Source organism: Hippichthys cyanospilos, chromosome 1, assembly GCF_059441005.1.
Source record: "Hippichthys cyanospilos isolate Australia breed blue-spotted pipefish chromosome 1, RoL_Hcya_1.0, whole genome shotgun sequence".
In the NCBI taxonomy this organism is placed as follows: Eukaryota; Metazoa; Chordata; class Actinopteri; order Syngnathiformes; family Syngnathidae; genus Hippichthys; species Hippichthys cyanospilos.
In genome coordinates, this window is record NC_142369.1 from 29754644 (window position 1) to 29769378 (window position 14735).

General features: G+C 37.9%; 1 protein-coding gene and 1 long non-coding RNA gene across 3 annotated transcripts; one reads left to right on the forward strand and one right to left on the reverse strand.

Annotated features, from left to right (window-relative positions):
• Positions 1–487: 487 nt before the first annotated feature.
• ggt5a (gamma-glutamyltransferase 5a) lies at positions 488–12315 on the reverse strand. 2 transcript variants are annotated; one of them, XM_088411828.1, is made up of 12 exons: positions 11941–12315; positions 9921–10048; positions 9730–9825; positions 8003–8198; positions 7482–7642; positions 6305–6451; positions 5660–5787; positions 3626–3810; positions 3455–3546; positions 1608–1660; positions 787–897; positions 488–711 (listed from the first exon to the last, which is right to left on the reverse strand). In XM_088411828.1, exons 1-12 carry the CDS (start codon positions 12108–12110, stop codon positions 565–567), a joined length of 1614 nt encoding a protein of 537 aa, XP_088267954.1. In that variant the 5' UTR covers positions 12111–12315; the 3' UTR covers positions 488–564. The 2 variants fall into 2 exon arrangements, with proteins under 2 accessions (XP_088267954.1, XP_088267943.1); XM_088411817.1 differs by having other exon boundaries at positions 1554–1660; positions 11941–12314.
• LOC148430046 (uncharacterized) lies at positions 4395–6772 on the forward strand. The gene is made up of 2 exons (XR_015865240.1): positions 4395–4506; positions 6301–6772. It is a non-coding gene; the product is annotated as an uncharacterized LOC148430046 (long non-coding RNA).
• Positions 12316–14735: the final 2420 nt, after the last annotated feature.

The following is a 14735-nucleotide window of genomic DNA, read 5'->3' on the forward strand; positions in this document are numbered from 1 at the left end:
ATATTTAACTTAAGGTGTCTTCTTTTGGGATCACAGTAGAGATTTTTCACCAAAATAAATAATTAACTTGACAGGTAAATAGTGGAGGCGCGTGAAGCTGGGCCGAACCATTCTGGTATAGGTGAAGCTCTGGTCTTTTAAAATAATGACATTCAATAACTTTACTGAACAGGAAATTTGTTTCATGAACTTATATTTTCCCGAAACAATGAATTAATTCAATCATTATTTTTGAATAATTTTTGCACCTTTGTTTGTTTGGTCAATTTAAAATCTCGAGTACTCCCTGAAATTCCTTTAAGTACCCCCAGAGGTACTAGTACCCCAATTTGAGAACCACTGGTTCTCAACTACTTTTCAAATTTAGTTTTTGCACTCTATTCAATTTAAACTAAGTCGGTAAAAACGGCATTATTAATTTTAAAGGAGAGCCACCCCAGTGTGTTTTTCTTTTTTCTTTTTAATATTAAACACATGACATTCTGGATTCCTTTCGGTGTCTTTATGTGAAACAATGTTACATTGAACAAAATGTGGCATCAATTATTTCAACAATAGGTTGCTTCAGTAACCAGCTGCTTCCCCCTTTTTCCTTGAATCTGACACTGCGTTGATACATCCGTGCTCCTTCTCCACAGCATTGACCACAATGAAGATCTTCTTGGCAGGTACGTGTGTTTGTCCCAGAGCTTTCAGGTCTTCGATCACATCCTGAAAGACAAGGCGAAAACACTTAGACGAGATACAGCATGAATTGTGGCCAAAAGCATGCATTCACTTCATTACCTTGTCAAAGTTGGATTCAAACTGCATTGCATTTTCAGAGTTAACAAAAACAACCGGTGTGGCAATCGCCTCCTTAAGGCTCTTTCCAAACCAAAGCTTGTTTATGATTGTCTGAAAGGAAAACGGAATTATGCGTGCGCCGGATGATACACGTGAGAACAGAAAACATGATCTGACAAGTGAGGGCAGCAATTTTTTGCAATCTTAACTCATTCAATCCCAAAGACAAATATTTACGTTTTGTCCAAGACATTCAGTCCCAGGTACTTATTTATATCTTTTTCAATTGTTTTTCAAGTATTTGACTAGAAGATGTTGTGTTTTGGATTAAGTCCTAAAGTAATCAGCTACCTTTGGTAATTTAGTACTTTTTTCAAGCGTTTGGCTACAGGACGGTCTAAAATGGCTGGTACGTACTAAAGTAAACACTTACTTTATATAAACACCAAAGTAATAAATTACTTTATTCATTAAAATCATTGCTTACTTGTTGCTTTGGCAATTTGGTCCCTAAAGTAATCAATTACTCTAGTACTGACAAAAATCAATAAGCAAATTTAGTACATGGTAATTACTTTTGTACTTAAATACCTACTCGAATTATTTTAGTTTTCTTAAATCACCAGACATTTTCCAACCATCCTTTCACCAAACACAAAAGTAATCCATGCAATTTTGAAGTACCTGGTATCGAATGTTACATTTAAAAAGGTAAAAATACGTCTTTGGGATGGAATGAGTTAATGGCACCTAGCACGGACACGCACAGAGGCCATTCCAGTGGTGATCATTGTGCTACCAGTTGATCCAATAACCAGCACCTTTGACTTCGACTTGATCACAGTAGGAGCCATAGACGAAGGGGGCTGCTCCCCTGCAAACAGAACAAAAGCCTTGACGCTCGCCATTCACACTCATCAGTATGAAGATAAATGGCTACAAATCTAATCAGCGGGCGCAAATCTGAATCAATGCCTGCTCAAGAGGTAGAGGGCTATTTATAGCCTCTGTCAAAAGGCAAAAACTAAATGGATGTCACGGGATGAAAATTGACAATGTTTTCACTATGGTAACTGCACCAATGCAGCAACTGTAAATGTTTCCATCTTCATCAGCCTGAGGGAGGGTAGGTGCACTGTTAGAAAAATTGGGAAAGATATTTGGGACAGGTGACATTTTGCCACCTCAGCAAAGGTTACCTTCAATGTAATCTTGCTAGATGTTTGTCTGATTGTGTTTATGTGTATTAATTAATTAATTATGTGTATTAATTAATTAAGTAATTACAGTGAAGCATTCCAGTCTTTCTGAACTAACATCTGCAGTGCAGGTGGCTCAAATTTTTCCATGCCGTATGTATCTAATGTTTATCAATTTGGCAAAAATTCCTCATTCTGCCAATATATTCATTTGTAATCAGTTATTATTCCAATTGGTCTCAGGCTCAATTATTCTTCATTAAATGGGGGTCAAGTCAAAATATTTACAACAATATATTCTATGGCTTCTAATAGTCTGAACACGGATTTCAGTTTAATAATGTCTTTGTAGAATATGAATTAAACAGCAAAATTCACCTTTTGTTATCCATCAAAGAAGGAAATAACATTTCACAGTTGCTCAGGGCTCATTAAACCAATTACTGCTCATCTGTTTTCTTTGTGTGGTCATATGACATTCACAAGCTGAGCCGTGATTGATTGTTATCCGAGCCATTAGCAATTGTGTTGTCATTTTCAGTTGAAGGAAAGTGGCGAAACGGATGCCCCCTGACAGATAAAACCATGTGCTATTTGCTGCTTAATTCATATTCCATAAATGCACTAGTAATCAAAATACTGTGTTTAGGCTAATGGAGCCCCTAAAACATACTGTGATGGTCTCCCCTTCAATTTGTTTTACCCAATTTAGGAAATTATGAATTTCAAAATGCATAGTTCCAGGAGAAAATCGTCATCCGTTATTAAAACTTTATCAACCATGAAGAGGAAAATGATTAACTGGATTTAACAGTAAAAAAACATATAGTTGATTAAACATTGACGTGGTAGAAAAGATGCAAGATTTCTGCTCAAGGTGACTCCACCCATCGGGTTTTAAGTGTAAATTCTGATTCTGTATTTTACTTTGTTATTGTTGGCCTAGCCATTCAAACACTTTTGGTAAATTCCATTTGTGGTTCACATTACACTGCCGTTTTCTCTCATTTTTACTGCAGGTTCTAGAGCCCAATTCCCATTTAACAGTGGTGTGGCATCGGGACCTTTAAGACCTTCTCTGCGGGCTCAAACAATGTCAGTCACAGATCTAAATGTATCATTTAAATTAAATGGTAATAATTCTTCTTCCACCTGTCTTTTCTCTTCATTTTATCGTGTGTGTATTGGCAGTGTATGTAAGTGCTACCTCAGAGACTCACCATCCACCATTGCAATTTACAGTGGACAAATCACACTTTTACTGACTCATGTCCAACATTTGATCTATATGTGATGATGAAACAAAAGAAAAAGCAAAACACACTTGTGGAGGTGTCCCTTAGGATGCTCGCGGAACTGAGGATTTCACGTTAGAATTCTGTTTTGAGATTGAACGACATCAATGCAAAGCCTCGCTGTTTGTTTGAGAAATTATGATCCATATTACACCGGGATCCAAGGGGGCCTACCTGCAGATAACCTGTCAAGTCTACCACAAAAGTCACCCAGTTGACTGTTGAGGATGACTCCGGTGCTTGGGGATAGAACTCTTGAGCCAAATCTGTGATTTCAGAAAAGTCAAAGTTCACAAGTGTGTAGATGGGGAACGCAAGGCAGAACATTTCCTCATTAATACTGACAGGTGGTTGATGGTGCTGGTAACAGATACAGCAGATCCATCCTGGGCCAGCACTGACACGTGTGTGGTGCCCATGCTGTCCAAATATGGTGTCATGTTGTAATATTGCGGCTCATGCGCCATTTTGTCATTTATTAAACTGCGAATGTGATCAGCAAAGCTCTCCTCCGTGAACTTCTTTGTTAGCTGTAAGAAAGTCAGAATGGTGTGCACGTGTCACAACAAGCAAACTTACAAAGGTGAAACTTAAAGATCAGGGTGTTCTTTTGTCAGCCCTACATTGTCCTTTGCTTGTTCGAGGGAGCGCATAATTCAGGGGTCACTGACCTTTTTGAAACCGAGAGCAACTTCTTTGGTACTGAGTAATACGAAGGACTACCAGTTGATGTAACGACCCCGATCTAGTTATTGATTCCTCACTATAATTAAGAAACAATTGTAGTAAATATGCAAATCAATTGTAATGTGTAATGTATATGTCAATAAAATTCCTTGAAAATCACAATGTTCTATCACTTGTAAACTATTTGCAGAAAACGGGCTACTCATGTGATTTTTGGAGGCATATACTCAAAAGTAATGTAATAACTGTAATGCATTGCATTGCGCTGTAACACAGTAGTGTAATATATTACACACAAAAAAACTGTAATATTGTACTCATTACAAATCAGAGTAACGCAATGCATTACAATGCATTTTTAGCCTGAAGGTGGTGTTGTTTTTTTTCCAAACTCGCCAAAAACACTGCGAGATCAGAGGAGAGAAGTCTGGGGCAAATGTTTTACTGTTGTTAGTATCTACTACAGCAGAGATGAATGCAACAGCAGCAGACGAAAGATTGTCAGCAAGATTCCTGCCGCAACTAGCAATAATGACAAGGTAAGCTAAATCAAATTTTCACTGTACAACTGCTATTAATAATAGCAGTATCAAATATCAAGATGAAGCATACAAAAACTCACCATGAACAGTACTTTAAACGCAATAACGATGATGCAGCCTAGCTGCTAAGGTTAGCCCCACGGAACCATCTCTTTTTGAAGCATCTGTCCCTAACCTAGTCGACTGAACTTGAATTTTAATAGTAACATTTCAATTGTGGACTGCACTAACAGTTTTTTCTAAAGCATAAACAATGCATAGCATAACTACAGTACACTGTGAAGCTAAGTCATAAAGTGATTAAAATATGTAAAAAAGATTCTGTATCGGGTCATGTCTAAAGGATTACATTACAATACAGATAAAATGATTTGTACCGGTTATGAGCTTAGCCAACCCTCCACTGGATGTGTAATGAGTGGAATGAGCAACATTTAGAATGGCAAATCCATATTTCCAGTTACGGTATGGTGGTGAGAGTAATATGAAAGTAATGCTCGTAGTGTAACGCATTACACTTCAAAGACAGTAATATTGTAATGTAACTAATTACTTTGAAATGACAGTAATAAGTAATAAATAATGCTTTACAGTTTACAGCTTTGAAGTAACTTGCCCAACATTGTGTGTACATATATATAGAAATCAAGTAGGTAGATCATTTTGACCAGGCCATTTTATATATGTAGCTTGCCCGTTTAACAAGTGTAGAGGACTCCCCCAAATTAGACTGTTTACCTACCCAACATTTTTTCAGATATTGTCTCAATCTGTGGCCCTCAAGCATGATCATCCTTCCAACTAAATGCCTATTTTTGGCCCCTGAACTGTCAAAGGGAAGAAACCTAGTGAGTTGAAAACTAACTCTACTTTAGAATACTTATACTTAGTCAATGCCAATTAATTTTATGTTCTTGTTTTCTTTGAACCAAGTTTAATTGCTCACATCACGTGAAACACTGTTTTGTAGTCTGGGCCTGGTGATGGTGATGAGTTATTATTGCGCCCTCAGGCTCCTTACATGGTGCTTTATAAATCTATTACAGGTTATTATTCTGTTGCAACTTTCATCTCATCTGTGACTCTATCAATTCTAACTAAACAGATTACTTGCTTCCAATTTGCGAAAGGTTTTAAGGGATAAACTTACTTCAGCATTGGACTCATGAGCGCGGTTATGCTTCCTTAATCCATTAGCAAACTTGAGAGCTTCAACATAGCGATGATAAAACAATTTTTTTTGGTCACCTCTCAGGGATGCCGGTGTCAGGTCGTATCCTAAAAGAAGTAAAATAAAATGTCTCCCCAAACATCTATTCAGTTCAAAATCAAATGTCATTTGCATTAAGCCTGAAACTGGTATGCATATGCTGCTGAGTGCAGCTATATGGGTATGGATTTTTTTTTTTTTTCAAATGCAGATGTGAGTTAATACTAGCAAGCAGGTTGAATGTGGTCCTCAGCTAACCCTGAATTCTGAGTTGACTCCTCCTGAACTAGAAATCTATGATCACTCAGTTCAATAACAATTCATCTGAATGTGTTCTGTCAAGTCTAAGTACTTTTGTCAAGTCTAAGTACTAAGTGATTTTTAGGTCACAACCAAAAGGCATCATCGAGGGATCCCCGATATGTTTTCACCATGGAAACTGATGGAAATATGCCAAGTCTTTTATTTCTCTACCCATCTTTTTGCAATTGATATTTCTGGCTTCCCCTCGTCTCAGGGTCAATTTCTTCAAGTTTGTATGACGTACTAGCTGGGATTCCTCTGTGGTTTGTGTGTTGCAGCAACCTTTCATGATGTTGAGGACGAGGCTAAGGATGTTTCCACCTCCGGGCGGTGGAGCAGTATACATCTGATATTCTCCCAGTGTAGTAGTCCATGCATCGCTCACTGTTGCTTTGTACGACGCCAAGTCCTGTAATGTCAGTGATCCTCCTGGGCATAACCGTGGGAACAAATGTTTTCTCTTTGCAAAACTGGACCACAAAGACTTGCACATAATCAAGACTTGGAGGAGAAATTGCTTTCAAGGCAAATGAAAACCAAATGCAAAAAGCAGACGCCTCCATTTTTTGTGACTTGAACAAGATAAGTTTACTTATTTCTCGAGCCATGTTAAAGATTAGATAATTTAAGAAAATGACTTTGTTAAAAAAATGAACAGGTCCACATTGTTCACAAACCTATAACATCGTAACCAAATATCAAATAGGCTTAGAGTGATTTTTAAATAAAAATGAATCATAGGTGAATGTACTATCGCTCTCTACAATCTCTTGAACTAATCTTTGGGTACACACTGAATGTTTTTGGAATGTGTGGGGAAAGCAGAGTACCCGGCGATAACCCATTCAGGCACGGGGATAAAATGCAAACTCCACACCGGAAGGCCAGAGTTGGAAGCCAACCCATGACATCTGCATGTGAGGCGGACGTGCCAATCTGTCTGCCACTGCGTTACCCCGTAGCCTACTAATTTTTAACATTCATTTAAAATAATGCGCTAACCCTTGGGCTTTTTTGCTGCTGTTTTTTTTTCCGAAGCAGGACACGTCCCACGAAAAATGAATTGGCACTGCAGCTAGAATTCGTGCTCCTGCTCGTAAATACAATAGTTAATCGGAGCAGCAGTTTGGAGTGAATGATAAGGGGCGTTTCCTGAGAGCTACTTTTACTCCTGCTCTGTACATTTTTTTTCTACCAGCCCCTTGCAATTAATCCTTTCTTTACGACGTATTACATCATAGTCTTTTGGTTTTGCAGGGTTAGGAAATGCGACATGAGATTTAGTGACACGTAGGGCATCCTGCCGGTAGGCCTGGCGCTATGTTTCTCCAAATGGCGTTTGTCTGCTTTTGTCTTTGAACCCTTTCGTAACGTTTCCTCGTTCATCATGACATCTTTTGTCGAGGAGGCATAATAAAGTGTTGGAAATCAGAGCATGATTGAATTAATCTGACAATACCTGCCTCCTGCACGTCTCGGATTAAATCTTCTGCAATCTTTCCAGTGTAGAAGGCATCTGCTCCAAGATTTGCAATCGTCTCCAATGTGTTGGCTAGTGTCTCAAATTTCACAAAATCTCCTGTTTGCTGCAAGTTTCCATTTTTATCTGAGAATAGCTCACTAGAGGATAAATACAGTATAGGAAAAGTACTCATCAAGCATATATTGTACTAAAGATGGACACTTAGTAGGTGTAGCCACACATATGAAAAGAATTGTATCTAATATTTTGGCATCCGCAAAAGGGACAAAGCACTATAAAAGCCAGCATTCAGTTGCCACTTTATCTGATATAAAACTGTAACGGTAGCACAAGCTGTAACGTTAGCTTCCTCATTACTTAACATGTACCTCAAATAAAACTAGCCTTGACTGTAACAAAGCATCAAAGTAAGGGCAAACTTGATGGATGATATTGAACTGATGTGACTGTCGAATGCGTGTTGCATTTTGCTTCTGTGTGTTGGGGCTGTGTCCTACCGCAGAGGATGTGACTCGTTTATAATAGGCAGGTATTGACCAAGGATTTGTGGAATGGGAAACCCCTGTCTGGCCAGCTGAATGCTTGGTTGGAAGAGGGTTGCCCATGGCAACTTGCCATAAAGCTTGTGTGCTTGTTCATAGCCACGAAGTTCTCCTGGGATTCCAATCCATAGGCTACCTGGAGGTGGAGCGACTGGAATAAAACCCATACAATAACCAGCATAAGTGCCTTAATATTTGGACCAGTCTTAGAGATTTTACATATTCCATATATGCCACACACCAAATATCCTAAATTATTTTGCTACATCAGATACATCAAGATACTCACTAATGGGAGTATTTTGACGGAACAATTTATTGCACATGCTAAGTGTTTGCAAGTTTCGTTTATTGAGAGTTCTCCAGTGAAAAGGTAAATATGTAAAAGTTAAGTAACTCAAGATATACAATCCTTATCTTCAGAGGAAACTAGCTTAGTCTTGTCTCATTTAATAGTGGATGTTGTGTACACAGATTTTTTTTTTAGATTTCATACTGTAATTGCTGATTGTGTAGCTGTTTTCTTAAGCTTCAAGTTTATGTAAAATATAGTGTACGTTAGTAAATATGACTGGTTGATACCAGTCTTTTTCACAGTGTTTGTGATCTTGCCTCTGAGGAAATCACACAAAGTCACTTGTCCATGACCACACTGCAGTCCTGGATTCAATCACACGCTATGTCAAGGAGGGGCAAATGTGTGTATTCAAAGACCAAGATCAATTTCTAAAATATGCAGAAGACCCAGAAAATCAATACTTATAGAAATGTATCAGTATTTAATTTTGAATTTTTACTTAAATGAAATGTAGTGTGTAATTAACAATTAGGGAATTAAATACACATTTACAGGACTGCAAATTACAACAATAATAGTTCAAAATAGTTCCTGTGTGAGAAAATGGGCTGCCTATGTCAGTGGGTCTCAAAGAGGGGTTCGCGGACCCCCGAGGCTCCGTGACCTGACTGCAGGAGGTTTGTGAATTAATTTTGGTGTTTTGGAACTGATTTAGTTGATCTTTTACTGATTCCTGCCTTGTTCGACTTCGTTTTTGTCTTTTGGCGCTGTCTCTGGCCGCTGTTGATAGTGCGCTGCCTGTCTCCCTAGAATCCCAGATAGAAGCTATTGCAACATCTAGGAAGGACAGAATATTGGGTTATTAAAGAAAAATATATTTTATTTTATATTAAATTGTGAAAGTATTCATGGCTCTCCAATAAAGCAACCAATTCAACCAGTTTAATATATTTTTTAAAAAATGTCATAATAAATTTAAAAATGTAACACTTTTTAAATTTGTCAAAATGTGTTTTGTGTACAATTGCTTACTAACGAGGCAATAAAGCCAGCAAAGCTAATGCTGTTTTTGACTAATTAATTGGCAGCAACCTTTTGGTGGGGAAATTGACCCGGTCTGTGATAAGGAGGCGTGCAAATTGCAATTTTTATTTTCTAAACTTTGGTTTAGCTGAAAAGTAACAAATATACTTGTCAAATGGAATATGTTGCTGAATAAAAAGGACACTTTTCTTTTTTTCTTTTCTTTTCTTTTCTTTCCGCAAACATTTGCAATGGGGCTCCTTGGAAAATTTGCTTTCTAAAAGATGCCCTGACTCCAAAAAGTTTGACAACCTCTTTCCTGAGTAATACCACGGGAAACGTTGAGTGTGTGTCGTTTTACCTGACACAAACAGGCGAGGATCGGGACAGGACTTCAATACGTCAACGTTATACTTCTCAGGCACACGCTCTCTGGAATTGATTATTTTGACTTTGCCTTGGGAAATAGGGGAGATTGGTTATTTTTCTGCTCTCACGGTTCTGAGTTAGGCCCATTAGAACATGAATGCGAGAGTGAAATCGACTTAGCACCGGCGCTGTCCATCACAGTGAATATGGCTCCGCCCCCGAGGCCCAAACTCTGAGGGTTCAGGAGAGAAGTGCAGAGCAGAGCAGCAATGGCGCCATCTACTGCTGAACCTCCTTTTTGAAGCATGTCCCTGAAAAATAACAATCATACTGCACCTGAATGTTTCCCTTTGAGTGTTTCCCCACCCAAAAGTTCTGCATTTTAAATCCTATGTGTGAGCTTTAGCACTGTATGAGACCTCTTCCCGTTTTAAAGGGACACGGAGTAAGATTTGGACCGTTTTTTCATTAAAAAGAAAAAAAAAAGGATAATAAATATTAAAAACTTGCAAATGAATGTGTTCTTAACGACCAACAGTAAGTTTCAAATACGATCGTAGGTCTAGTTATCATGAAACGATATTGCATGGGGGGTGGCAATTCTCCGGAGGCCGCCATGTGTCTTACAGCTCCGGACAATGGTAAATGCAGCACCTCCTGCAGTCGGAAATGAAAAACGGCCTAAATCTTACACATTGTCCCTTTAAGGCATTCAAATACTTCACTAATTGTTCAACATGCCAAAACACGTTTCTTCCGAGCTGTCTCGAAACATCATGAACAGTCGGTGCACAAACATAAAATTACACAAATGGGAGCGGAAAGACGGACTGTATGCTGGTCGTGGGAGGGCTAAAATATGTTGAGCAAACCGGCCTGCAAAAGGGCAAAACGCTTTTTTCCAACTAAGCCACGTGAGTCGAGCAATACGGTTACACCTTTGTAACGTAGCTAACTTATTACTACCTGAATATAGAATATAACGTTAAGGCAAAACATTCCTCAATGAGTGATTTATTTGTTCGCCCAACCAATTCATATAACCTCTTTGTAATGATCAATATGGAATCATCAATCTGTATTTGACTGCAAAATGTAAATTGTTTTGCCCAAGTAATAATTCAATGTACGTAGATTTTTTAATCTGTTAAAGACCACTTTAAGTTGTTTTCGGATGTAATCGTTTGTGCGTATGTTCTGAGTCAGCCAGTCACAATAGTGGCCTAACATCGAAGTGTTTATTTGTTAGTGTTTGATTTGAAACATGTCAGAAATGGGCTTTCCCAACAGATGTTGATGTCTTGATTTGCTTTGAAGTGTAAAAACCAAGAAATCTCATTCTAAAAACAACTTTGGTGAAATGACCTAAAAATTGGTTAAATTGTTCTATGTAGATATACAGTACACATATATGTACGTAGTAAAGTATATGTAATGGTATACATAAATTGATAATTGTGTCTGACTGATCCTTTGGTTGAAACAACCAACTGAAATTGGTAGTGTTTTTAGCCAATCTGTATTGGTGATTAGTCCAACTGATAGAAATTGATCATTTAGACCTAAACAGGTACACATCCTGCCCCGTTTGAAAGTAGGTCGATCACTGGGAACCTGAATATGAACAGTCAAAGACACCTGGGACAAATTAGAGTGGTTGATTAATGTACTGCGTATATTGTTGGACTATGGGAGAGAAAACCAGAGTATCACTACCATAATCCGAATCCAAACTCTGTGGCTCTGTATTCGAAGGAAACGCCAACTCCTTGACTATCCCACCACATGAATTTAATTACATAATATACCGTGCCATTTTACAACCAGTTACAAATGTGGATGACGATGTAATTGGTTGTTTTGCCAAACCAATAAAACTGATTCAATTCTGACCAGTCTATGGGTGAGTGTGACCAAAATCACCTTAACCAACTAGGTGTTTGTTCAGCCAATCTGTATTTAGAGTGATAAAATCTTTCATTCATATTTGAGAGGTAAAATCAGATGGTTTTAAAAATAGTAACAAAAAAATTCTGAGTAATCTCACTTTCTTTCCAGTTTGTGTGCAATAAGCTGCTAACAAGAACAATGTTTTACTCATCTGCAGTGTTGTCCTTGTGCCCTAACGTCCCAAATCAACTCAGCATGCGTGTCCGCTTCTTCTTCACTCAGAATGATCAAACTCAAGAGAAGTTCCTCTTACCGTCCAATTTGTGAACATGTCGCGGTGTCTGCAGCCACAGCAGCGTGTGAGAAGGAATCTTGTGGACACTTGCGCCTCCGGAATTGACTGATGCACACAGACACGACAATGACGCAAAACACCAGCATCAGTGCGCAACACACATACACTTGCCCTTTTGACCTGGCCATAGCTGCCTCTCCTCTCACAAGTCATTCAGATATCCAAAACACTACGTATCTATTTATAAATATAGAATGGGAAAAGTGTGAATGTATGCATCTGTGTGTTTCGGTGTGTGTGAGTGTGGCGGATGTCAGACAATAAATCTCCTGAAAGTGGGCTGGACTCGGCGGTCACGCTCCACCTCCCCCGGAGTGCGAGAGGAGGAGCAAAAGTTCTAAAATGTGTTGAGTCAAGTTGATCAAAGCCTGTCGAATTCCAAGAAACAGTTGAAAGCTTTCTCAGAGCTTATGGATGGAGTGCATGTTGGATGAGCTGCACCAATCAGTGAGACTGTGGCTTATTACTGTTTGAAAGCATAACAAAATATGGTGCATTAAAATAAAACATGTTGAATTCTGTTATAATTTGCACAAACAATCTAGAAATTTTACGTTTAAAAAGCATTGAATTTCAGGTGAAACACCAGCCAGGTGTGGTCCCAGCTTATAGCATTGCAGTCAATGCAGGAAACAAGTATTGGTTTTTCAGCCAGTACTCTAGGTCCATACCATACTCATACTCATAAAAATGCACAGAGACTACTACGACTGTATCAACCTGAAATACGCATTTCTGTCTGAAATAAAGGCTAGGATAAGCCCCTATGATCCTCTTTGTTTGTCTCTTGTGTCTCTGAGTACCTTTTACATTGTGTTTCCACTGACACGCCACATAATAGAAAGACCTTGCATTACAGGCCACATTTAAGTAAAATGCAATGTGAGCATTTTATAGTCTGGATGAATTAATGTGTAGATTTCATTCATTCGTGTCACTCCTAATTAACATATTTTACACAATATTTTGTGTGAGAGAGAGAGATCAAGTTCTCAACAGTTTTTGAGGTGGAGGGGTTCTTCCAAGCTTCGGCCTTCCTTATTTGCATGTTCTGCCTGGACTTGAATTGACATTGTACACTTTCAGTTTTTCCGTGTTTTCACATTACATTATATCTGTTATTCATTCGTAAGAACATTGATTAAACAATAGTTACCTAAACATTTGTCTGTTGCTATTTTCCACTACTTCTGGTTTTATTGCTCAAATAATGATAAATAAATGGAGGGAGCTGATGCCTATCTCAGGGCAGGATACATCCAGGGTTGTCTTTTGTGTATACTTTATTATACTATTCGTATTCTTGATTCCCTTTGTTGCTATTGTTCTGTCTTCTGTTTCTTCAAGTACAGGTAATTTCATTTCAGTTGACCTTTATTGCCGAAAAGAGCTTAGGCAAAACCTCTTTTTGCTTTTGGCGTGACCTCAGAAGAAGCAGACAACATGTCACTTCTTTCATGAAACCAAGCATTGACATAAATGCCAAGGAGCGCATCATAATGTTCTCATTTGCAAATTTGGAATGAATTGCTTTAATTCTAAATACTGTAGTTTGAGCTCATTGCTTTCTTCTGAACTTCATTGATTACTTAAGTGCCACTGAATGTCAAATCTTTGACCTTTGTCATATAGTAAGTGTTTAGGGCCTGACAAGATTTCAAGAAGGTCCTAAATTGTTTCTGCACAGGTTTTCAGGTGCCCGTATAATTATTAGTTATGGTCCGGAAGACAACCCCCCATGTGGTCTAAGAAGAAAATGTATGCTGTGAAGTACAGTAATATGATATACAAAAGATATGATCTCATGTTCGCCTTTAAATAATTACAACATTATTACAGTGTTATAGGAACTCAAAAAGCAAATTTCTTCAACAGCAGCCTAATTTTATTTTGCTTACGTGCCAAAGTAAACACATAATAACGCAACAATAACTATCTTGATTGACTAGACCCTGACTGTAATCATTTCCTGTTTTGTGATGTACTGATTTAAGTCCAAACATTTCCAAGAGAAACGATTAACTGGCGCCACAGTGGCTTTAAGTGGCACTGAAATTTGCGAGTCTATAATTATTCAGAGTCCGCATTGATGTGGTCAACTGCAAGTAAGACGGCGTCAAGATGTGGTCTGGCTTCCTACTCTATTGTAATGCATCATGGGTAGTGGAGTTTACAGCTGTTTTCAAATCAATTGACCAGCCTTGAGTCACACGGTGGAGGGAGTCTGTTAAAATCGGACGGCTCCGGATATGGCAAAACTGCACTTTCAAAATAAAAGTACTACAAAATAATATGTATAATTACATGATAATCCAACAATCTCACTCTACCAATGTAGAAGAAAGGAAAAAGTAAAGAAAAATACTAAATGAAAGATTAAAAATAAACACGTGAATGCATTAAAAATGATAAAAACAAATGAGTAAACATACAAGTTGATCCAACGTATCTACCTGGGTGAAAGGACAAGAAGAAAACAAGATAATACATATTCAAGTAAATACTCAAGCATGTATGCAGGCGTGTATATATATATATATATATATATATATATATATATATATATATATATATATATATATATATATATATATATATATATATATATATAGATAGATAGATAGATAGATAGATAGATAGATAGATAGATAGATAGATATTGTATTTGACACAAAAGACAGAACCAAACTCAACCCAGAAGGTGGCAAAATAAAATATAGTAAACAAACCCTTGAAAACAGTCATTACAACAG

Excerpts from the sequence above, each read along its gene's own strand:
- ggt5a (XM_088411817.1), bottom strand. The coding sequence starts at position 12,110 with ATGGCCAGGTCAAAAGGGCAAGTGTATGTGTGTTGCGCACTGATGCTG. Across the intron at positions 7,643-8,002 it reads AACGAGTCACATCCTCTGCG|TGAGCTATTCTCAGATAAAA; the intron begins GTAGGACACAGC and ends TTTATCCTCTAG. Across the intron at positions 3,547-3,625 it reads ACCAGCACCATCAACCACCT|ATTTGGCTCAAGAGTTCTAT; the intron begins GTCAGTATTAAT and ends CTGAAATCACAG.